At 40.5% G+C, this 26271-nt stretch overlaps 1 protein-coding gene across 1 annotated transcript in view; it reads left to right on the forward strand.

The window, feature by feature from the left end:
• CADPS (Ca++-dependent secretion activator) overlaps window positions 1-26271 on the forward strand; it is a 507398-nt gene that overhangs the window by 426793 nt on the left and 54334 nt on the right. The window contains exons 25-27 of the mRNA XM_011998424.1: window positions 2142-2289; window positions 10508-10582; window positions 11470-11553. Coding sequence (XP_011853814.1) covers window positions 2142-2289; window positions 10508-10582; window positions 11470-11553 — 307 coding nt within the window. The remainder of the gene's footprint in view (window positions 1-2141; window positions 2290-10507; window positions 10583-11469; window positions 11554-26271) is intronic.

Consider the following 26271-nt stretch of genomic DNA (forward strand, 5'->3'; position numbering starts at 1 on the left):
ACAGTAGCTGTTAAGCAACCTTTTACTGACAGAAGTTGCTCCACTGCACATGGATGGCTGGCCTGGACACTTAAATTTCCTAATGTCCCTTTTAAATCAGCTCAAAAGCAGACAAGAGCAAAAATGGGTGGAAATATCCCCAGACCTACAGATTCAGAGGACAGAGCATGGAGGATTCTTGGATGTTTTAATACATAGAATGTACATTAGAAGAGCCTAGAACCATTGTTTTCCTCAGTAGAACAGATTCTATAACCCTTGTTCTAGGCCAACATAGTAAGGACATTATTTTGTAGGTATGAATATGCAATGCCAAAAAGTCAATAAGGCACTCCTCATGTTTCAGTGCTCCAGAAATTTAATTCATCAATTTGACAGACATTTGCAGTCTCCAGTCTGGTCTATATCAGGTTACTTGTGCTGAACACAAAACAAGGCATGCTGTCTTTTGCCCTCAAGCAGTCAGTTGAGTTAAATGACTTCTCTTTTTCTGGCTTTTTGGTCCTATAGAGCCCTCTCAGTCATATTAATTTTGCATTCAGCTTCCTCTTTTCACAGCCCTGCACTCCAAGGGCTATGAACAGTTCTCCTGTGAAAACTGAAGACGATTACTTCATTGGAAGGGAGCAATTTAGCATTTCCATTTCTCAAATTGGGCCGGAACTGGCACACAAGCCTCAGAAGATCAGCACAGGGACCTGTCCAACTCAGTCCTCATCAGGCCTCCTTTTCACAAAACCGGCAAATGATGTATTTTCAGCGTAGCTTAAAATGATCATCATGATTAGAAAGCTACTTCAGTGCACTGAGTCTTCAGAAGCCAAGATACATTTATCTTTAACATGATCATATAATATATAGGGGTGTTTTAAGGGTTTGGGTTTTTTAGGTTTTTTTTTTTCTTAAGAACTGGGCTCCCAACCTTAGAAATTATACTTGGCTTCCCTGCATGCACTCAGGGTGTGTTAGCAAGCTGGCATACTTTCCTGAGCTAACTAGCTGTGTGGTCCTCCTATGCACTGTTAGAAAACTGCTACAAATTCCCCTTAAAGCAATGCTTTCCTGGTGGCTGTATGATCTCCAGAACTTGACAGCGAACAATGCTAAAAAGATGCATCAGACAAATGGGGCTTTAATAAAGCCATTTACTAACCAGGTGCTTTTCTTTAAAGACATTTGATGATATCACTCACTTCCCTGAAACCTTTCAAAATATAACTAGGCCCCTTTTACAATGCTGATGTCAAGGATAAGATCTCACACCTGTATTACCAGCTGGCCATGTAGGGCTAGGCTTTTTCTATGAGTTGTTAGCACATAGCTGAGATCATAATTTGACCAATGTCAGAATTATGTTACATTCAGATTCCATCATCACACAATTCTTGAATTTGTATATGTGTATTAAGCATAATTTTAAATCATAAAATAATGTATTTTATTGCAAAATAATGCATTGACATTGAAAACAAAATATGATGGAAGTTCCCCAATACCACGTCTCCTAATTTCACACCCCTCCTCAAAGGTAGCCGTCTTTAACAGCTTGGTGTATTTCCTTTTCATGTCCTTTAACAAGGAAGAAAAATTTTTTAGTCTTTAAAGCAATGTAATAAACTGGCTGGATTTTAAATTTTTGTCTCTTTCAAAACCAGAAACGGGAAAATAAAAACCCACAGCAATAAACGTCATTTAAGATTTTTTTCTCCACCACGAGGTTTTGAAAATTAAAAACTGCTTCGGTTTTTTGTTTGTTTTGTTTTATTAATGAAGTAATTCAAGGTAGGCAGTTGCCAACGTGAGAGAACTTACATATGCTATACTGCTATAATCGAGTTTTTGTGAATTCATTCATTCTCCTGCAATTAAGGTTCTCCATAGCATGTAAACTATAGACAGAAATACGCCAAGCTACAGGTGTTCCGTGTACTGCCGAGAAAAGAAGGGTGTGCATGGCTGTCTCCATGAATAGGCCTTCCTTAGTTGGGAAAGTCATTTAAAAGGGAACACATGTGAAGTCATTGTTGACTGAAACTGATTACAGCCTTCAATTTTCTTTTTCACTGACCTCTCAGAAAATATCTCCTCCACCTGCTGCCATCTGAACGCTGAATTGGTCTTTTCCTACTTTGTTTTAATAGAACCAGGATTGCATTTGAAGTTAAGCTGCAAAAAACCAGTCGATCAACAGATTTTCGAGTCCCACAGTCAATATGCACCATGTTTAATGTTATGGTTGATGCCAAAGCTCAATCAACAAAACTTTGCAGCATGGAAATGGGCCAAGAGGTAAAAAAAAAAAAAAAAAAAAAAAAATACAGATTTTTTTTTCCCTCTTCATTGATCATGTAGAAGAAAACTTCACAAATTCCTTCCATCTACCCTAGTCTGCTAGTTTCAGAAATACACTCTAACATTTGTGGATTAAGCCATGGATGAGTGTTCAGTATCTGTTTGTCAAGTAGATTTCTAAGGCATGTGCTGATGAGAATGTCAGTCACTTGGAAGTGATTCTTGGCTGGAGTTGGGGTGGCCATAAAGTTCCCTCTAAGCTAAATGAAGTTTGACGACCTTATTTATTAGGCTGGTGTCTCCAACAGATCTGTGTTTGCCAGAATGAAAGTCATTTTCACATTTGAAGTGCATTTTAGCACTTTGAACATCTGGACAGCAAGAGAGCCTTTTCTTGCATCAAACAACTTCCAGGATGTATAATGTTAGATCACCCTGCTACCCAATCCCCAGCCAGCAGGTTTTGAATTTCCAAAAAAAAAAAAAAATTTGCAGACTTTCAATTTTCCTTAGACTGAATTGATCGTGAATCTTTCCTGACCAAAAGTTTAGTCCTTTGCTAAGTTTGCAATTCCAAAGCAGTATTTAAAATGTAAAGGAGAAGGAAACAGCAACTTGGGCTTGATTAAAGACTATCATGATCATTTTTCTCTGATGGCCTTAAGCCAGCTAGATATTCATATACCAATTTAGAATTAATTCAGAAGCATTTCTGGCAACTCTATGTTGTTGCCAATTGGCATAAATTGCTCCTAAATCAGATCTTTCGATACCAGCCTTACATGTTCAGAATTTTTACTAAATTATATTTGCTCCTTATTCGTTATTTATTTTCTCTTTCGGCACCTTCCATTTTTAAATGTGGGTTGGTGGTATTCTCTTCCTGGCAAGATCATCTTCAACCTTGTTTCCCCTACAAGTCAGTTTCCTCAGCCCCCACCCGCACCCTGGTTAACTCTGTTCCCGACTGATTTTCTTGTCGAGGACCTTTCCCTGGGGGTTATGTTCTAGGCACTGGAGTCAAATTCAGGGTGCACTTGGTTCTCTGTCCCAGCATCATGTGCTCGTGTGAATGATCTGGGGCAGTGGTTCTCATATTTCAGTGTACATTAAACTCATCCAGAGAGCATCTGAACACCCAGATCAGTGAGTCTCACCCAAGAGTTTCAGATAGGTCTGGGGTGTGGTCTAAGGATTGACATTTCCGACAAGTTCCCTGGCGATGCTGATGCTGCTGGCTGCTCCAGAGACCACACTATGAGAACCACTGATCTGGATACTCAGTATGTAAACCTGACGTCAGGGGAAGAACTCAGGTAGGAAAGATGGCCCCCTTGGGGAAGACCTGGGTTCGGTGTTCAGAAACCTAGATTCTTCCCCTGGCTGAGCTGAAAGCTGGAGTTTGACAAATTACTCAACCTCTTTGGGCCTCAGTTTCCTCATCTGTAAAATCATAGCACTATTCTAGTTTTATTCAGGCTGTTTTTAGTGGCACAATCTGTTTTTCAAACCAAACCAAGAAGGCCAGCATGTAACACACAAGTACAGCTGCTCTGGATGGAGAGGGGAGGAGGGGGCCTAGAGTCCAAGCTGCCAGGTTGCCCTCTGCTCTGTACCTCTTCACTGCCCACCACCCACCTGAGCTGCTCTGGAATATTTAAACAATCTCTTAGGCTTCATAGAGCCCACTTTAAAGGCCCTGTTTTTGGTGATCTCAAAAGTTCATTGAGATCCGTTTGAGTTCATATTTTCCAGAATCCTGTTCCTCCTTAATTTTTCTCCCCTTGGAGCTACTATTTTTAAACTTGAGATATAATTCACATACCCATGAAATTCATCCGTTCAACATGTGCCATTTAGTAGTTTTAGTTTATTCACAAAGTTATACAGTCATCACCACAGTCAATTTTAGGACATTTTTATCACCTGAAAAACTGAGTACCCATTAATTCTCACTCACCTCCGCTTCTCCACAGCCCTAGGTAATCACCAAAATACTTTCTGTCTCTAAGGATTTACCTGTTCTGAACATTTCTTATAAACAAAATCATACAATATGTGGCCTTTTGTGTCTGGCTTCTTTCATTCAGCATAATGTTTTCAAGATTCATCCATGCTGTAGCCTGTATTGATCGCTCCTTGTTAAGGCTGAGTCATATACTCCATTGTATGGATATACCACACTTTGTTTATCCGTTCGTCAGTTGATAGACATTTGAGTTGTTTCTATTATGATTAATGCTGCTATGAACATTCATGTACAAGTTTTCATGTGGACCTGTGTTTTCAACTCTCTTGGGTACATACCTAGGAGCAGAGTTGTGGGGTCACATGGTAACTCTGTGTTTAGCTTTTTGAGGAACTTCCAACTGTTTTTCAAAATGGCTGCACCGTTTTACATTTCCACCAGCACTATATGAGAAACCTGATTTCTCTGCATTTTAGCCAATATTCATTATCTGTCTTTTTTTATTGTAGCTATCCTAGCTATATGTGTATGAAGTACCTCTTGTAGTTTTTTATTCATAGTGATGTTTAGCATCTTTGTATGTATTTATTGACCATTGCATATTTTCTTTAAAGAAATGCCTATTCAAAATCTTTTGCCAATTTGAAAAATTGGGTTATTTGTCTTTTTATTGTTGAGTTGTAAGAGTTCTTTATATGTTCTGGATACTAGACCATTATCATACATATGATTTGCAACTATTTTCTCCCATCCTGTGGGTTTTCTTTTTCATCTTCTCGATGGGATCCTTTAAAACACAACACGTTTCTTTTAAATTAAATGAAATCCAATTGATCTATTTCCCCTTAAGTCTTCTTGAGATGAACATTTTCACTGAGTTTTCTAAGGATGGCGATAGGCCAGGGTGCAGGTTGATACAACAAGACTGGTCTTGCCTTCTCCTCAGCAGCTTCTGCAGTCCCTCTCCAGCTTGATTCAATAATAGCCATGTTTCAAAAGTTCCCACATACCTGGTCAGATGGCAAAACAATTCTGCCAAACAAACCAAGTCACTTTGATCTGGGCTTTTTTCTTTTTGAAGTGGGGGTTTAGGGAGAGTAGTGGGAGTGGGAGAGTTGCTGTCACAAACTTCACTGAGAATACAAAAAAAGGTATGGAGCAATTTCTCAGGGGAAAAAAACACTTTCACATATTATTACTCTCCAATTTCAGAGGACCTGGGGACCTCCTTGACCAAACCATAGACCCCAGTTGGAGACAGAGGATGAGAAAGAACAAGTTGACCTTTATCACAATGGGGGACCCTTCTTTTGTCTTTACCACTAATCACTTCTGGGCTAAGGTAGAATGACCTTAGCTTGACCTGGGAGTCTGGTTTTATAGAAGAATAAGTTGTTTTTTGGTTTAATCATGGCATCCTATGGACTCCATACCTTAGCTGCCAAACAATGTGTCATCATTTGCTGAATGAAGAATATAGCATGCAACACACAACCTGTGGGAAGTATGTAGTTTGTTAAAATTGGGTATTAAAGTCCCCTAATTCTGGATATAAAATCAGAAAGTTGTCTTGGACTTGCAGTAACATTTTTGACATGAAACAGCAGTGTCTATTTCTTTCTAGACATTGTTCTATTTGATAAAGTAGAAAAGACTACCCATATTCTCCCCATATGACTCAACATAATTTTTTTAATGAAAACAAATAACTGAGGCTTGTAAACATTTCTTGTTTCTCCCAAAATAGCGCGTGCACGTACACACACACACACACACACACACACACACCACACACACATCTAGACTAAATATCTTTATTAAGGGCCCATCTAAATAATGCATCCTAGTCTGTCATTCTTATTGTAAGGCTGTTGGTTTTTTCCCAAGCCATCCTAGAGAGAGCTATTGTGACATTTTTCCTTGGTATAATTGAATCAGAGACACTTAAATGACCAGCTGTGGGAAATGGGGCTGCTTCTTTGAATGCCAAGTGGTTGAGAACAGGTGAGAATAAAGCTAGCTTGACTTAATTGTCTGTAAATATGTACTTCTTCTAAGTGGCCTAGCACAGTGGCTGTAACCTTAATCAGAACTTCAATGGAAAGTCATATGGAAATGTTTCCTCCTTGATTTTTCTCACTTTGTAGAATGGGAATATTCATCTCCAAAGTAAAGCTGAGTTGCTAAAATGAGATTTAACAAGAATATCTGGAAACATCCTGGAACTGGGATAAGAATAGACGAAAGTCCAATGTTTTATGTAGTCTGCATTTCTGAGTATGGGATATGAAGCCCATATTGTAGACCTAGCTACTAATACCAGCCTCCACCTGGGTCCCAACTCCCTCAACCTGCTTTAGATTAGATACTGGCCAGGTGATGAAATCTCCAATTTTAAGATCACATCCTGGATTTCATCATTGGGTAATATCACATCTAAAGGCAGCTGCTGAAACATTTGTTAAGCATAGTTTTCCATCTTAAATATTTATTTTTTTCATTAAAATTTGTGAAGTACCAATAGAAGGGAAATTGTGTATTAAATAGTTTCTCACTTGGTCTAGTGTGTTTTCATCTCATTTCCAAGGTCAGATGGTCTTAACAGAAAGACAACATACACACAATCTGTTCTATGACAAGGCAAAATGTGTAGCACAGGAAGTCAAGTGGAATGATTTTCACACAGTAATTGTGAATTTGCAACTCAGCCCATCAGAAGCAAAAGTGAACTGACCAAACTTTCCAGGCCATTGAATATTAGTAGTTCCCTCAGGATATAATTTAGGCATATAGGGCAAGTTAATCCAAGAAGGCCAGCAGAGGCCAGGCATGGTGGCTTACACCTGTAATCCTAACACTTTGGGAGGCCCAGGCGGGCAGATCATGAGGTCAAGAGATCGAGACCATCTTGGCCAACATGGTGAAACCCCGTCTCTACTCAAAATACAAAAAAATTAGCTGGGTGTGGTGGTGCACAACTGTAGTCCTAGCTACTTGGGAGGCTGAGGCAGGAGAATTGCTTGAACCTGGGAGGTGGAGGTTGCAGTGAGCCAAGTGCCACTGCACTCCAGCCTGGTGACAGAGCGAGACTCCATCTCAAAAAAAAAAAAAAAAAAATTGGGGGTGTGGGCAGCAGAGAGGACTGGAAAATGGTAAAGCTCCCTCTTTGTACCATATCTGGATAGTCAATCAGACTGCAAGAGATTTTATAACAACATTGTCTAGTAGGAATGTTTGGTAATTGAAAGATGCCCCAGTGGTATATATACCACTTCACGGAGCTTCACATCTGCACAGAACAATATATCGCCCAAGAAAGATCAAGGAGTGAAAGCAGAGTTCTCACTATTGCTCCAGAAAAGCAAGTTAATCCAGTAAGTCTCATGTATCATGGAAAACTGGCAAAAGGGATTCACGTATTCTGTAATAACTTGAATAGGAATAGGGGCTGCTTTGATATTTACCTCTTTGCTACATGATAAACAGAGTAATTATTACCCTGCTCTGCTATCTTCCCCAAAGAAGATTTTATTTAAATTGAGGCATAATTTACATACAATAAAATATAGAGATTTTAGGTGAGTTTAGAGAAATGTATATACACATGCAACCACCATGTTAATCTATTAATAATAGTAGTAGTAGTAATACTGCCACATAGCACTTCTCAGTTTCTATACCACATTTCCATGCATTGTTTCATTATTTGGTTAGATGAATCTGATGTCTGTATTCACAAGTTATAATTCTAGCCCCACTGCAAAAATGAGGAAATAGACCAACAGAGATTGACATGCTAAAGTTTCCCCTGGAAGGGAGAGACAGAATAATCATATCAAAATACTTTGTTTTATAAGCAGAAAAAAAGAAATGTTCATTATAACAGAAGAGGAATGGAGATGGTAATATTTGTATGGAGTGAAAGGGAGAGATAGTGGGACTGCCTGGAGAAAACATTAAGGCCAAGTTTGGCATGGAAGAATTGAACTGGGAAGAGGTTTCCATAAACCATCATATTTCCATAAGCCACAGTGTCTCAACCATGTCTCCTTATGAAAGAGTTTGAGGTTCCTAGCTCCTGAAGAGAAACCTTATTTCTCTTGGGAGAAAGAATGACATCATTAACTCCTCAGAGTAAGACCCTAAATCTTTGTTGATGTGTGGAGAACAATTACTCTTGTCTCTATTTGCCACTTCAGCCCAGTTTTTCAAGAGAGTGTTTTGTTTCTCAATGATGTTCTTCTTTGCTTGGGGTAGAAGGCCCTCATTTTGTATTTCATATTATTTTGCACACGGCTAGCTTTTCTGATTTAGTTTATTCCCATAATTAATAAATGTGAATCATGTATAGCAATGCAAAGAAAACCTAGACGAGTGAGGCAGTCACAAGAGAAGGAAAAGTAAGCATGTGATTCTGGATCTTATCTCAAGACCTAAAAATGAATTTGGAGCCCTGTCAATTTTCCTGAATTCTTTTGCTCTGACATCTTTCTTTGTGTTTCTAGCAAAGAATTCTGCAGATAATTTTTTTTGCATTTAGCTTCAGGTTTATGCCACTTAGGAGTAAATTCCTTTTTGAATCTAGCAGTATAGCCAACGTGGGTTCTGATTCAATGGGACTACAACATACAAGCCATTTGTTGTATTGTTTTTCCTCTAATCAATTAAAATGAAACTGGAGAAGATGACTAAGTGATAAGACTCTCTCTCTCTACCCTTATCTTCTACTTGATGAACTTGAATAACTAATAATATTTGAATCACAATGACAGTTGACAAAATATTTTCACGTCTAGACTCTCACTTGATCTCCAAAACAGAGACTTATGAGTCTGAAAGCATGACTGCCAGGAAAGGGCTCGGGCACTGGTTTTTAAAATAATAATATTAGCATAGACCCACTAAAAATCTTTATACAGGGTTGGCTTTGTTTCCGTTTCAAAATTAGAGTTTCATACTGGTTTCTCCCTTCTCATTGGCCCAGGATGATAGTATTATTATCTCTTTTGTTTGTTTTTTTACAGATAAGGAAACTGAGTTAAATTTTCATAGGTAACATGACTTCCCAACTTTGCACTGACACTTTATCCAGGTCTTCCAATTACAAACAAACCTTACCTATGATTCTAAATGGATTTACCTAATTCGCATCCCTTTGCTCACTCTCAATAATTCCGATTGCCAGTTATCAGAATATTAAACCACATTACTATGGCTTGTATCCGTATGTTTACATAGACTTTTGAATATTTTATTTAATTTTTACTTTCTCATGTGTCCTTTTGTCCTAATTTTTATTTGCACTGATCCTTTTTTTTCTGTTCCTAATTAATCATCCTTCTGAAAGTTTGCTAAAACATGGGTAAGTGCATTTTCCTTTTCAAATAACAATGTTTTGCATTGTTATTTTTTGTCAAGGAAATATGGGATAATTCAAATGGATACTAAAATGATCTAATAAATGTCAAGGAGCTGGCATATAATATTTTGTGTTGAAATCACTTTTCCTTTTTCCCTGGCATTTACAGCGGATTTTTATTTGTGTGGGGGTTTGTTTTCACATTCCTGTTTAAATGTAATTGACAGGCACAGTTAGAGAAATTTTAAAACTTAGCAGTGGTCTCAGGGTAAGCTCGAATACTGGGTCTGCTTATCCATGAATGGAGAAAACGAGTGGCTTGCTACAAGGGTTCAGAAAGAGACACTTTGCCTTTACACTGAGTCAGGACTTGGAGATAAAACGAGGAGTTCTGAGGTATTAAGCCAAAGAACCTGAGGGTTTCAGAACAGGTTTTACAAAATTAGTCACAGTGTCTTCATCAAATTCCCTTTGGAAAGGGAATCTACTACCTAAGCCACAAACCCCAGCAGTTTTCCAAAGATAATTTTTAATCTCCTGTGTTAAATTATTACAGTATCTTGCTTTGTAAGATCCAAATCAACACACTGCTGGGTCATTAAGTCATTCATGTGTGCTATTTGTAAAACTGTTTATGTGTCTACACACATTAGAGGCATCGAAAGCCTTAAGTGAGGAACAATGAACTTGGTAATATTTTTAAGAGCTTCGGATTTCTCTCCATCAAAGAAATGGAGTCAGGATCTTACAGATATTTCTGGGACTAAGGAAATAAACTGGGTCTGCAGGCCAGGCTGTATTTATAAATTATGTTGTCTAAAAATTACTGACGGATGCAATGCCATCACCTCCCAAACATGCTAATATTTGTCTTTCTGTGTTCTTAGCATCAATACCATTCAAAAATAGACGAACTAATTGAAGAAACTGTTAAAGAAATGATAACACTCTTGGTTGCAAAGGTAACCTCCAGCTTCAGGTGAAATGTTTCATTGTGAACACTGCTTTGTTATGTCTCCGTTTCCATTAAAATGTAACACGTTAAAAAGTTGAGCTGGATACTTGCGTCTCTCAGGAAACAAGATTGTACGTCACCCAGCCTCAGCTCTAAATGATTTTCCGATGATCTCGAGCCGTGTGAAGATAAATTGATGAAGTGGCATATGTTAACTTAATAAGAATTTGTCCCCAAACGTCGCGCTAGGTTATACAGGAAATGTTTGTTTTGTTTTTCAGCACTGACAAAGTTAGATTTTTAAATACAGAAAGTTAAACGGTAATAAGGAATTCTGCCATCATGAAAACCCCTTTTCCTCTAGTTTCACATGCAGTGAGAGTCATAATAAAACATAAAAGTCAGATAAAGCTATTTCAGTCACCCTCATGAATTATAGAATTTTAACTAAGTAATGCTGAATGGGAAGACATTTATATTTGCCAGTGCTAAACTTCTGTTTCCCCCAAATTACTGATAAAATACAAATAAAAATAGATTGGATTAAATGTAGTGCTAATATGTAACGTAGAAACTGCTTTGCGCAGTTTTGGATTTTAAAAAGTGCATTTAATATTATCGCATGCTATATGCAACTCAATAATATTTTGTCACTTTGCACTTCTGTAACACTCTATATTTGCAATCACATAATAATGAAGAGAAAGCCGGATAAGTCAAATATTTCTATGTAAAGGCAGTCTATTCCTTTCTCCGAAGGCGGGAATCAAATAATAGACTGCAGAAATGAACGGAGGGCTCGATCCCAGCCTTTATGTGGTTGGGAAATGATGTGCTTTATGGTGAACAATTATAGTTTGAAATAACATTTTTTTCTTTTTGCTGTTTTTCTAGTTCGTTACTATCTTGGAAGGAGTGCTGGCAAAATTATCCAGATATGATGAAGGGACTTTGTTTTCTTCGTTTCTGTCATTTACCGTAAGTAAAGAGCTTCTTTCTTTCCTGGCTTTTGTTTTAATTTTTGGTTTTGATTTGGGAGAGGAGTTATGTTGTGTCGTTTTGTTTTGGGACCGGTGTGTGTGTTAATTACCGTCAACTATTGTATAATATTAACACTATGTGAAAAGCCAAACATTTCATAACAGCAGGTAATCCAACATCATTTCTATATCATTTGTAAATGTACAATAGGTGTGTATTTTTATGAACACACACACACTTTTCAATATGTATGCCTCCGAAGAGTTGCCTACCTAAGCCTACCTTAGCTAGCTCTGGCAAATGACTTAATGTGGGCCACCGTTTCCTCATCTGTAAATGAGAAAAATTAATTTTAGAGTTTGTAAATGAAGACCTGCACTCAGGCCTGCAGATATGTTCTATATGGTCCTGACTGTGTCAAGTACGTTCTTCTTAACTGAATTGCCTACGTTTAAAAATCAGGAGAATTCACAGAAAATTCTGTATTTCTGGGGGTGCCTGCTTAGCACGCTAGGTGCACAGCAAGTCTGCTGGAGCTGTGTCTTGGGGGTCTTAGACTGGACATGTGTTTACAGTTTGCTATAACTCCCTCCTGGCTATTTCACTCATTCACATACCTACCTGGGCTTGGGAGCCATTTAAGTTTACAATTTCTGGGACATATGATCTCATTATTTGCAAATTCCAAGAGGCTCTGATTCTGTGCCAGAATTGGGCAAGGGCATGGAAATGAGGTAGCTAAGGCTGGACGGAAACCAGCCTTATTTTCTACGGATAAATGATCAGTGGAGATGGTTGCTATAAATGGGCTGCTTCAGGGGCCCAGTTCTCCCACTCTTCCCGATGCTAGGCAGGCACCACAGCTGCATGCTCCCTGCCATTTCTGACAGCAGGTTCCTGCTGGCTCTGAGACTAGCTGTTTTCCTCTGATACCACCATAGGAAAGGGAATCAATTTAGGACCCACTGCCTATGGGTCTTTAAAACAGCCTCATTGTATGAAGAATCTCCCAGATAGTGATTGAATGCCAAGACAAGGCCCAGCACAGGGTAGTGGATAGCACATTATCGTCCTTGGAATCCAACAGAGCCAGGCTCGAATCCCATTGCCAATGTTAACAGCTGTGTGATCTTTAGCAAGTGTCTCATCCCCTCGGAACCTCAGTTTTCTCATTTGTAAGGGAGTGCGGGACAGATAATATCTTCCCTAATGAGCTATCATGAAGATAGTAATGTAGGTGAAAGAGCTTAGCATAGGCCTAGCTCATAATAGATTTCAATAAATGGCAACTATTATTTTTTAAAAGTAACTAATATGAGTATTATAAAATGCAAACATACATGCACACAACTTCTTTCCAAACAGACCCTACTTTGATCTTTCCCCAACCCATACATTAATATTTTTGGGAACTAAGGGAAATACAGACAGAAAACATTTAAAACAGGTTCTTCTGCTATGCAGTTCTGACCTTCCCAGGTATAAGGATTGAATTCAATCCCAGAGGTGTGATGGCCCCCATCCCTGGAGCTTTACTGGAGAAGGTGAGGTGGGAAGGGGATAACGACAGTAGGAATTCCATCCAATTTCACTCTATAGAACCTCCTATAATATGTCACAGCTGAAAGGAAACCTATCCAACCCAATCCTTTGACAAACAAAGCAGCCAAGGCCCAGAGAGGGGAGTGATTTGTCTAAGGTCACACAGCAATGGGCGGAGTGGGGACAGGAACCATTGTGTCCTGCCAGCTTTCCCCCACCACTGAGTGGCTTCCTGGAGAGAGTGGGATTCAGCTGGCAATTGCCTGGCACTGGAAGGCAGACGGGCAAATGAGAGGGGAAGATTCATAAAGAAGGATTCAGGGCACATGAGTGGGAAATATTAGACAACGTTTCATTCCTCAGTGAAGTCCTGGAAATGGTGAAAAGAAACAGAATTCAATGCAACATTTCTGAAAAATGTTTCCCTGACACCCACAGAAGACATTGCTTTCTTTGCATCTTCATTTTGAGCAGCTGTTTTTGTTGCATTGGACTTGAACCTGTAAAACCCAGGAAAGCTCCTCTGCCCTTTACTGAGCAGAATTCAATCCACCAAGGGCCCCACCCTAATTACTGGCCTACCAAGAGGACTATGGGAAGGTGGTCCAGGGGCAGTGATATCAAGAAGAGGGCATCAGGGAGTCTCACAGGAGGGTTAGAGACAGGACACCCAGAGCATCCGATGCAGAAGTGTTCAAATCGAAATTCCCATCCCCTCATCTCCCTTTTCAGAGACATTTTGCAGCCTCACAGCATGCCTAGCAAAGGCAGCGGAATGCAGAACACTTCGGTGCCTGTTGCTGGGCCTGTAACTTCCCTCCTTAGTGACACTTCTCCCACACACTTGGCCACCCCAGACCAAAAGCACCCACTTATCATTTGCAGCCCGTGTTCTCATCTCCTGCCAGTATTCCAGTATTAGAGAAAGTGAACCGTGTTTATAGGTGGCAGGAATATCTCCACACATGGATTCTGAGTTCCTGCCCAAATTCCAAATGGCCTTTGAAGGCTTCCATCAGCCCAATTGTGTTAATTCCCCAGGAGTCGAGTGGAAGTAAAAGGGTTGAGCAGAGGCAGCAGGTATATTGTGCAAAGAGCTTGAAACCTGTGAAAGAACCAGCTGTGAGTCCTAGGACCCTGTGCAGAGGCACAGAGATAGTGCCGACGCTCTGGCATGAGTTCCTTAACTCCGCTCCCGTTTCTGATTCAATTCTTCAAGTATTACTGTGCACTTACCACGTCCCCACCTCAGCAGGGCTGCCAAGGATGAGCCATGTGCTCTGCCCCCCAGAAAGCTGACGAGTATCGACAAATATGCCACCCTTTCCCCCTCTTTCTCCCGCTGAGCGCCTCCTTTCCTGGGTGGGCTTGTTTCATGGTCCAAGCCAGACATTTTGGAAAACGTCTGCAGTGGCACGGAGCAGGCAGGAATATTTATTTCTCGTCTCCATCTGCATTGCTTCCTCTCTTGGAGAGGAGCTGGGGGGAGGAGGGAGGATGAGATGTGGCTTCTTCGTGCCAGCCCGAGAGGCGCCCAAGCGCACCCTCCTCTCCTCCCTCACCAGCTTCAGCAGCAGTAGCAGCCCGGGATTTATGGAGGCAGGCGCCTTTCGAACTTTTGAAAGATCAGCCCAGTTGGAAGACGCAATTAGCAACTATCTGCCCATTTCCCTTGACTGCAAGATGTGCTTTTGCGTGGGATGCCTGTTTGGAAGGGTCCCTGTCTTGTGGGTAGCCACTTGCTGTTCTTTTAGGAGGCCAAGAAGAGGGGCAAGCAGGTACCCATGTTCCTCCCACAGAAAATGACAACGCTTTCCTCTGTCCTCTGCAAGTGTTAACAAATATGCTGGTTCTGGAATTCATTCATTCATTTACTCAACTTCTGTTTACTGAGCACCTATGTGTCATGTGCTGTGCTAGGTGCTAGGGACACAGCAATAGGCCAGAAAGGTGTGTTCTCGGCCCTTTTGGGAGCTTACATTTAGTAAAGGAGACAGGCAATTAAAAATGAAAGAAAATTACCCAGTGGGAGAAGCGTTTCCACAGGACATAAACTGAAGAGCAAGAGAAAGTGGGGAGGTGATATGACTTCAGCCAGGATGCTCAGGCAAGTTCTCTCTGCAGATGACATGAGAGACTTGAGCTCTCAAGCTTGAAGGAGTCAGTGATGGATACAGAGGAGGGGAGAATCTTCTGGACAGAATAGCAGCTGCATTAGCCAGGAGGCAGGAAAGCAGGAGGCATTTTTGCAGGATATCCTAGAGGTCACATAAACATGGTTTAGGGATTAAGTGAATGTTGAGGGTGGAGACTTGACTGCAGAGGGCAAAGGTGGAAAGCTTGAGAACTATGATATACTGAAGAGCTCAGCTGAGCTAATGAGTCCTGAGAGTCCGTGGGGTACAGTAAAAAAGACAGCACAGGGTAGGGAGAACTGGGATGGTAACCCAGCTCGGCCCCTTACCAAGGAGCTGTGTGACCTGGAACAAGGGACCACATCTTGGCTTTTAATTTCCTTCAGTGTAATATGGTGATGGTTATATTAGATGAATTCAGAAGTCTAAAATAACTATAAGAGCTACAGCTCCTATTCCTTAAACATTCGCTAAGTGCCTGGCACAAAGCTACCTGCTTTAAATGTATTTTTCCTGCTGAATCCTCAGAACAATCCCATTCCAACATTCTTCTGCAGATGTTGAAACTAAGGCTCGGAAGGGTTAAGCCCCCCGCCCAGCTCAGGTGAATTCTTCCTTCACTAAACCCTGGGGCCCCTGCAGAGGAATAAAGATGTAGGAGTAGCCCAGGCCCCACCTCAAAGCAGACAGAACCTTTATCAAGTTCTGTCTGAACTTTATATCAAGTCCTCTGAAGTCCCTTAGAATTCAGACATCCTCCTCCGATCAAACAAATCCATTTGAGGTGGTCACAACACAACATGGAAGCCACTCGCAACAGGAAGAATAAAACCTATCTTAGGGCTGTCAGGAGCCTGAAACCTACCATATGTCCAGTCTTCTTTGTCTTAAGTTGCCCTCACTTGCCCTGTTTTCCTTTTACCAGCATTTTGATTGTCTTGCCACCTGGAAATGAAACAAAACAGATATGTTTCTCCCCACTAGCATTTGTGAGAAGAGTTGGAGTTTGTGTAAATCAGTAGCATCGACTGCTTTTGTGCAGAGCTCTTGATGCCATGCCTTAGAACGAGAATGCCACCTGCGTCTAAAGCCGGAACTGGATCAACGAAATTCACTTCTGTTCACAGAGCATTTTGGTTAAGAGGCAATCTGAATTCTAGAATGGGGTGAATATCCCTCAGAGTTTGTTAGTATTTTCTCTGATGGCATTTCACTTATGCTTTGGCTTCAGGGAATGTCCAGGGTAGGAGAGACGGCTTTTTACAGTGTGAGTTGATGATGAGTGATGCAGACAGAGGTTTTGATTTACCCTCCAGAGGGTAACATCACCAGATTATTCACTGCCAAATACATGTAATTTTTAAGTCAATTGGCTTCTACATTTCAGAGTGGAGGTGTCTGCCTTGGACAGAAGCACCAACTGTGGTAGTAGTAGCTGGCGTTTATTGAACACATACTATGTGCCAGACACTGTGCTAAGTGTTTGCATGCATTTTCTCATTTGATCCTCACAATTACTCTATGCAACTGATTTAATTATCATCCCCATTTTATAGATAAGTGATGTTGAGTGATTTGTCAAAGTCACATAGCTATTAAGACTCTACCCTAAATTGCTCATTTATTATTAGAAAAATGTTATTCCCCATAGATACACAGAAATCTGTAGGTGAAGTCAGTTAGTGACTTTTCCAGAAACTATCCACTAGCTGATACCACTTCTAAGAAAAAGAGTCTTCTGTTTTTCATATATTACCAGCAAAAATAATTTATAAAGATTTTAGTCAACAGCCAGCTATTTTACCGTAACACTGAAGTAACAGACTTTCAAAATTCCCCACTTCCTTTGTGCTGTCCAGATAATCATTCATTTTACATTAGTCCTTCATTCTATGCCTGTTTATGGAGTGCCTACTATGTGCTAGACACTGGGGGGGGTCAGCGATGAATAAGACATAAAATACTGTTTATTGGACATTTGCATGAGGGAGATACATATTCTCAATAAGTAATTTACAAGCATGGTGATTACTCAGAAAGAGAGAGTAACTAGTGCAGTGCAATTATGGACCAAAGGGACCCAACCTCATCTGGGAGACCATTGAAGGAAATGACATTTGAGCCAAGACCTAAAGAATAAGTAGAGTTTTGCTTGGCAAAGGAGAGAGCAAAGAGTATTCCAAGATACAAAGACCTGGAGGTAAAAGGGAAGGTCTAGTACACTTTAGGAACTATAAGTTCCTTGTGACTCAGGGAAAGGCCAGGCCAGAAGGAGAGAAATGGCAGAGATGGAGTTAAAGAGCAATCAGTGCAGGAGCCTGATCATGAAGGAGCTTGCCTATGGTACAGACTTTAAGGGTTTTGAGCAGGGAATTTACCAAAATCAATTCAGCTGGAGAAATTAAGACAGGTCACAGAGAGACCAGCTCCCTGTTATAAGCCAGCTGGGCTTATTGGTCTTCTGATGTTGGAGCTAAGGGCTACCTTCCAATGGAAGTCACCATTTATTTCCTCTAAAGTATTTTGTTCATATGGGCCAACGAAAAAACGCTGCACTTTAAAAACTTAGAGAACTCTAAAACACTGATCTGCCATATCTTCTATCAATTTCTTTCATCAGCCACTCCCTAGTGTTTCAGAATTTGACATCCCCTTTGGGGTCTGTGACAGATCATTTTATTGCCTAGTAGGACATCCTTATTTCCAGTTGATGCCATGAAAATGGAGTTAGCAATTAACACACTTGCTGTCTGAAGCAACCCTTCAGAAGCTTTACAGAAGAGAAAAGATAAGTATCCAAAGTTAACCATTTCACTTAATACTGTGTAGTGAACAGCTGGATATCATTCAAAACAAATGTAAGACAGACACAGTATTTTCTCCAGGCTGTGTGGTCTGAGTGACCAGGTCACAGAAATGCTAGCTACAAAAGAAATATCTAATGAATGTGGGTATTTCTCAGCACTTTGGGAGGGAGAGATGGGCGGATCACCTGAGGTCAGGAACTTGAGACCAGCCTGACCAACATGGTGAAACCCCATCTCTACTAAAAATACAAAAATTAGCCAGGCATGGTGGCAGGTGCCTGTAATCCCAATTGCTTGAGAGGCTGAGCCCAGAGAATCACTTGAACTCAGGAGGCGGAGGTTGTAGTGAGCCGAAATCACGCCACTTCACTCCAGCCTGGGCGGCAGAGCCAGACTCCGTCTCAAAAAAGAAATAGAAAAAAGAAATACCTAATGAATAGGTACATGGCTTCAAACAGGAAATAGATGTCATGAAATTAACTATAGATTCTATGCTGACCTCCAAATCACATGCAGTGGGAAGCTTATCACCAGAAAGTTAGAGAGTGATTAAGATAAAGGTGTCACTGTGAAGCCCAGACTAACAGAAACATAGGCAGGCTATTGACCGTTTCTCAGCCTTGGTTTCTTCATCCGTAGAGTGGGAATGCTGATAGCTGCTTCAGAGAGCCACTGGGCTAATAAGATAAACAGCAGGCCTTTCATAACACCTGGTATATAGTAAGTAGGTGCTCCATAAATAGCCATTCTTAGCCTTACTGTCAAATTATTCAAAACTGTAAGAAAGTTTACATAACCCTGGTGCTTTTTTTATTTTTATTTTTTAAAATTATACTTTAAGTTCTGGGATACATGTGCAGAACGAGTGGGAATGCTGATAGCTGCTTCAGAGAGCCACTGGGCTAATAAGAGATAAACAGTAGGCCTTTCATAACACCTGGTATATAGTAAGTAGGTGCTCCATAAATAGCCATTCTTAGCCTTACTGTCAAATTATTCAAAACTGTAAGAAAGTTTACATAACCCTGGTGCTTTTTTTATTTTTATTTTTTAAAATTATACTTTAAGTTCTGGGATACATGTGCAGAACGTGCAGGCTTGTTGCATAGGTATACATGTGCCATGGTGGTTTGCTGCACCCATCAACCTGTCATCTACATTAGGTAATTCTTCTAATGCTATGCCTCCCCTAGCCCCCCACCCTGCAACAGGCCCTGGTGTGTGATGTTCCCCTCCCTGTGTCCATGTGTTCTCATTGTTCAGCTCCCACTTATGAGTAAGAACGTGCAGTGTTTGGTTTTCTGTTCTTGTGTTAGTTTGCTGAGAATGATGGTTTCCAGCTTCATCTATGTCCCTGCAAAGGACATGGACTCATCCTTTTTTATGGCTGTGTAGTATTCGATTGTGTGTATGTGTCACATTTGCTTTATCCAGTCTATCACTGATGGACATTTGGGTTGGTTCCATTTTCTTACCAGTTCAGTCTTAGCATACCAATCATTTCTCCTGTAAGCAGTCCAAACTATTGTCCATGACAAGGTCAACCAAAACTCTTGTGACTTATATTTTAGCACATTCTTGCATGCAAAAATTTGATTCATCAAAGACGTTTTTCCATTATGTTTAGTGTTTTTTTTTTTTTTTAGCATTTTGTGTTTTATTTTAACACTAAAAGAATTTTTCGGCCAGACGCAGTGGCTCACACCTGTAATCCCAGCACTTTGGGAGGCCAAGGCAGGCAGTTTACGAGGTCAGGAGATCGAGACCATCCTGGCTAACGTGATGAAACCGCCTCTCTACTAAAAAAAAAAAAACACACACACACACACACACACACACAAATTAGCCAGGCCTGGTGGCGGGCGCTTGTAGTCCCAGCTACTAGGGAGGCTGAGGCAGGAGAATGGCATGAACCCAGGAGGCAGAGCTTACAGTAAGCCGAGATCGTGCCACTGCACTCCAGCCTGGGCAACAGGGCGAGACTCCGTCTCAAAAAAAAAAGAAATTTTTATTTTTACGTAGTCTCTAAAATACCTCTTTATTAATCAAAATGTTTGCTTAACTAGAATTGAATATCTCATTCTCCAAGCATATTTTGGTTTGAATCAGGTTTATTTCAGTGTGCACTGAGGTTTCTTGTTTTTCCAGTTCTGCCACTTCCTAAAGTATAATCTTAGATTGATTAATCTCTGACCTTAGTTGCCTAGTCTGTAAAATGGGAACCATAAGACCTGCATTATGTGGTGTGGATAGAATTAAATGAGAAAATGGTGGATTGGAGTAAGTATTTGATACTTGTTAGATATTGTGATTATTGTAATTATTAGTGTGGTTCTATCACTGAGCACAAATGTTAGCATCAGTTACTCAATCAGCCGCTGCTGTATGTAAATTACAGAACTAAGAGTGGTAGAGAGAGATTTAAAACAAAAATCTTACTCTACTGTCTGGAAGTTACTGTCTAGAGTGCATTCAATAGAAGGAACTTTCTAGACTTTCTGGTTCAGTGTTTCCAGTGATATGCTAGAGTCTGCTTGGCTCCTACCTGCTGGTGAGAGCCACTTCTCCTTTTCTCTTCCTATGTTCAAAGTTAGGGATGTCACATTGGTAGCCTAAAACTGACCACAGCAGGAGTATTTTACTGAAATTGGCAAACGCTCTATTACTTATATTTCAGTATATTATTATATTGGGGTTTTTTTTTAGAGAGATATAGAGAAAGAGAAAGGAAAGAGAGAGAGAGTGAGCCTTTCAGAAACTAGCATACCACTGAGTGTATCCCAAGTGTAGGATATGTACCACGTGGGACCTTAGATGCTGCTGGTGTTAGATGCTCCAAAAATTCATCATTAAATAAGACCAATCACATTGTGAGAGGGTTATTATTTTTCTAATTCCCTTTTCATCTTTATCCTTATATCAAGAAGAAAGTTTCCATCTGGTGCTTGTTTGTCTTTCACACCTTTCTAAAAATCTCAATTTTTCATTTGTAACAGAGGAGGGGGAGGCTTCAGGATCAGGACCTTTAGCAGGCAACCATGTCTACCCAGAATTTGCTACCATTATTTTAGTTACATTGTATTTATTTTCACCCTGGCTTTTTTCTTATTGAGAGTGATATTGCTTTTTCATTTATAGTAGTAATATGTTTCCCTTTATAATTAAGTATTTTTAAATTGAGCTAGTTTAAAGAGAAATAATAAGTAACTATAATACAGATGGTTCATGGGTTGTGGCCAAAATCAGGAAGGTGTATTGATGCTGCAAGTCTGGGAAGTACTGGTACTTTCTAGCCACTCCATTTTGCAGTTGTGGAAACTGAGACCAGAGAAGGAGAATGACTTGCACAGCTAGTTTAGTAGAACTCAGACTTCTTAACTCATCCCTTGAGCCTTGCAAAAATCCTCTCTGGGATTGCTTGTTTTCCTCACTCTTTACCTGAGAAAATGAAAACAAAAACAAAAAAAGAGAGAGAGAGGGAAACCAAACCACTGTGTTACAAACCTAGGCTATGATAGATAAGTTGTCATTGGCAGCAGTGACATAATTTATACCTTCAAATTCAGGCTCAGGCAGCCTGCAGGAAAAGTCAAATAAGCTTACATGTCTGCTTGGAGATCTTACAAAATTAGAACTTTCCAATTTGCACTTCTAAGTTTCTCTTAAAACAAGATCATGTCACAAAAATCAATGAAATGGAAAAGCATACAATGTGGCCATTAGGAGGGCAAACCCTGGAGTCCAAGGGAACCATGTTTCAAATACCAGCTCCATAATGTCACTAGTTGTGGATCTTTTAAGAGGTCGGTTAACCTCTCCAAGCCTCAGTTTCCTTATTTGTGAGCGATGAGAATTTCATGCCCACCATTGTGAGGGTGAATTCCTGATAAATTGCTTAGCCTTGTGCTAGGAAAAGAGTAAGCATGCAACCATTGTTAAATACAGCAGTGTTAAGAGGGTGGATCTGAAGGAGCCCTTGGGCCTTGGAAAAATCATCTCTGGGAATGAGGGATTGGGACAGAAATGAGGAAAAGGAAAACTGGAAGGAAAAACAGGTCTACTTCAATCAGGCATCTGTTCGGAAGCCCCAGGGGGTGGGGAGTGAGGGGAGATGAGAACATACACTTCCTGGATCTAGTCTCAGAGCACAGTACCCTGAACAACAGGAGATGAGAACAATTCTCATCGTTAATGAGGCTGCGGCTCCTAATCGGAGCATGGAATAGAATGCGTTTGCTTAATAGAGATCATTTCCTTGCCTCTTGCCCAACTCCCTAGCAGTGCCAGCAGCCCTTTGTTTCATAAAAGGTAGGGACTTTGAGGAGTGTGGTGGGATGGGCTGTAGGAGGCATTACTACCCTCATTACTATGATAATAGTTTAATCACAATATTTATGCATATGCACAGAAGCCGTGCAATCCACCAGTAGCCCTGCAACTCAGTTTTCATGTTCTTGCCTAAGGATGCTTTGTAGGAAAGTCTGGGCTCTCTCTCACCTTCCCATGGCCCCCTGTGAAGCTCTACAGTGGTTCACAGAGGTCATTTCAGAATATTATCCTTGATGGTTACAGTTATATATATGAGGTCTTTTTTGTGGTCAGTGAATATTATAATACATTTTGTTGTTCAAAATACTTCCACAGTCATGGTAGGACTTTTCCCTTCACACTTTGTTAAACTGTCTTGTGAAAAGGCAGTGTAGGAACAACCTGATACAGTAGGGAATCCTTTGAAGTCAGGCCCACCCACTAGGGTTCAAATCCTAGCTCTGCTACTTCTTGACTGTGTGCCCTGAGGACAGCAACTTATCCTCTCTGAGCCCAGTTTCCTCATTTGTAAAGGGAGGAGACAAGTTCTTAGAAGATGTGAATAGGACACTGTAAATGAGGTGTTCAATCATTGGTAAATGCATTCATGATTTTACATAGGACTATCAGTTATTAAATATTTCTGTATTATTCATGAGAAACCTGAGTAGTTCATTGCTTTTCCCAAGGTCACATAGACACTAACTGAGAAAGTAGGAGTAAGAGTCAAGACTTGGTCAGTATTCTCTTTTCCATTATCTGAAATGTTTTTAACGCTGGATCCATTTATAGGCAACTTAGAGAAACCTTATTTTTTAAACATCTCAAACTTTAACTCTTTTCTTTCAAATGGGAATCAAATTTTGAAAGCCAGTGATCATTTTTCAAGCGGTGGACATCTGGTGAGCTACCCATGAGAAATTTTTGGTGTCAGCGTTCCCACCTCTGTAAAAATGGCATTTATAAACTCTGGCCTTCTTAAAAAAGGAAGCAAGGGACAATGGCCTCGTGATGTATGTGCGTCCATGTAGCATTTGACCCAGTGCTCATATGGAAATAGTGGCTCCCAATTGGCCCAGCACAGTATTGACGTTCGGTAAGCAAAGAAGACATTTTAGGCCCTCTGGTGACAGAGCCCTGGGAATCCATCGTGCTGTCTATGATTCCAGATACACCTCAAGGGTTGTGTTTTTCTGCAGTCCTCAGAAAGTATTGGAAGGGGCTTTCACTGTAATTGTCACTTGGCCCCAGGCAGAAGCCACTAAGGTTTGCTCAACTGCTCACCCGCACACGCAGTCCCAGTACATCCACCCACTCACACATTCTGTCTCACCCAAGCAGTCGGTCCCTCAGTTGGCACTTAAAATTTATTCATCTTCCCAAGATGCACTTAGAGCATCCAGATTATGTATTGAGGGTTGTTTCTGTTAGGTTTTGGTTTTGCCTTTATAGAGGACATATCCCTAAACCATGATTTCATCAACCAAACACCTTGAGAAAGTTATCCTGTGAAAGATACATTCTTCCTGCAAAATCCCTTTCTCCACTAGAATTGAAAATTGAAAATTCTATCACTTTTGTTCCTTTTTTCAATAATTTTTAATGAAAGTCATATCGGCACATGGTTAAAAAAAAAAGATACAGAAACATTCATAATTTTTTTAAAAAAAGACACGGTTCTCTGTCCTACTCCTTTCTGCTCTCAATTCCTTCCTTCAAAAGGAAACTTTTTAACGATTTTTTAACCCCTGGAGTGCTAAGTACTGTTATTATTTTTTTTTATTGTTATTATTTGGAGATAGCGTCTCACTCTGTCTCCCAGGCTGGAGTGCAGTGGCATGATCACAGCTCACCGCAGCATCGAACTCCTGGGCTCAAGTGATCCTCCTGCCTCAGCCTCCTGAGTAACTGGGAATATAGGTGCACACCACCACGCCTGACTAATTTTGTTTGTTTGTTTGTTTTGTAGAGGTCTCCCTATATTGCCCAGGGTGGTCTTGAACTCCTGGTTTCAAGCAATCCTCCTGCCTCAGCCTCCCCGAGTGCTAGGATTATAAGCATGAACCACTGCACCCAGCCTTTGTAGTCATTTCCTGATTGGTCAATCTTAATGATTATTTGACTCCCTACTGTAATAGAGCGTCAGCTCACTTTATATCACCCACTTCTCCCCCACTCTCCTCCTGTTAGTTATACCAGTATTGTTCCTCCTGTCTTGGTACCATTATAACTTTAAGCTGTACCCATCCACCTTTATTTCCTGTTTCACCCACGAAATGAGACTATGACACCCGTATCTTTTTTCTTCTCCTGCTTCCTCCTCCAATTTCATTTTCTAACATAGGCATTCTTAACTCATATCACTTAAAAATGCAATAACCTATATTTATGAGTGTTCCTTGAGTCTAGACCAGCACTGTCCAATAGAACTGTCTAAAATGATGGCAATATTCTGTATCTGAGCTGTCCAAAATAGTTGTCACTAGCCACATGTAGCTCTCAAGTACTCTCAACTGTGACTAGTGCAACTAAAAAGTTGAATTTTAGTTGTATTTTCTTTTAATTTATTTAAATTTAGGGAGCCACACGTGTAGGGTCAGACCAACCTTAATATATACGTACAAGTCACTAGAACAACCTGATTTTCCAGCAGAAATGACAATGATTGCTGGCACATAGTTCTTACTATGCCCAGGGACTGTTCTAAGAACTCAGTCAATAACTCAATAACCTTGTGAACAATACAATTATCCTCATTTTACAGATGAGGAAAATGAGGCATAGAAAGGTTAGGTAATTTGTCAAGTAAGCGGCAGAGCTATTGAAAGTAATGGCAAAAACCCCGATTACTTTTGCAACAACCTAATGGAATGTGGCCCCATGCTGTCCAGCTTAAGTCTATGCTCTTAACCACTTCCCTATGAATAGGCTGGGCTGGGGCTGAATGTCTGATAACTTGGTGTCTCTCCATGTGGCTTTTTTCTCTCCAAATGGGATCTCATCCTCCTGGGCTTCTCCATGTGGCTTGGGTTTCTTGCAGCATGGTAGTCTCAGGGTAGTTACATTTACATGGCAGCTGGCTTTCAAGACTGAGGAAGCAGAAGCTGCCAGACCTCTTCAAGACTAGGCTCAGAATTGGCATGGCACCACCTCCATCATATCCTCTTGGTCAAAGCAGTTGCAGACCAGCCCAGACTCCAGGCAGATGGAGGAATAGACTCCATTTCTCAGTGAGGGAAGAGCATGCGCCTACGGGAAGCGAAAGAATTGATGGCAAGCATTTTTGGAAACAAACTATGACAGTGTGAACTGGACTTCAGGTCTATATTCCCATGCAGAGAACTCCACAGACCCGTAGTGGTCTCCAGGGATCTCTTTTTATGAGGTTAGGCCTGATAAGCCAGCGAGAAATAGAATCAGAGAGAAGGTCTACAGCACACCTGGAACATGGCCAGTAAAGAGAAGAGGAAGTAGAATAGTCAGGCCTCTTACTGCAGGATAAGTCCCACGCTCTTACCTGAAGCATTCTAACCTTGAAACAGAAGCAGCACACCCAAGTTTCAGATATGTAAAGTTTAATGACCCTAACCACTAGGGGAACAGAGCCCAGCCAGTGCCCTGAAACCCGACCAATCACCACCCTTGGGAGGTGGAGGGAAAAGGAGTATAAAAATAATAGCCAACACTAATTAAACACATACTGTGTGCCAGGCTGTATGCAAAGATGTTTACATGTATTAGCTCCTTTAACCCTTTACATGAAGTAAATTAATTAATACAGGGAAAATGCTTAGAATAGTATTCCACCTGTGGTAAGCACTTGAGAAACTCATCTTTTTAAAAATTAATAATCCACACAACCACCCTATAAGGAAGAACTACTGTTGTTATTATCATTATATCTATTTTCCAAAAAGTAAGCC

This window comes from Mandrillus leucophaeus, unplaced genomic scaffold (assembly GCF_000951045.1).
Source record: "Mandrillus leucophaeus isolate KB7577 unplaced genomic scaffold, Mleu.le_1.0 Scaffold57, whole genome shotgun sequence".
Classification (NCBI taxonomy): domain Eukaryota; kingdom Metazoa; phylum Chordata; class Mammalia; order Primates; family Cercopithecidae; genus Mandrillus; species Mandrillus leucophaeus.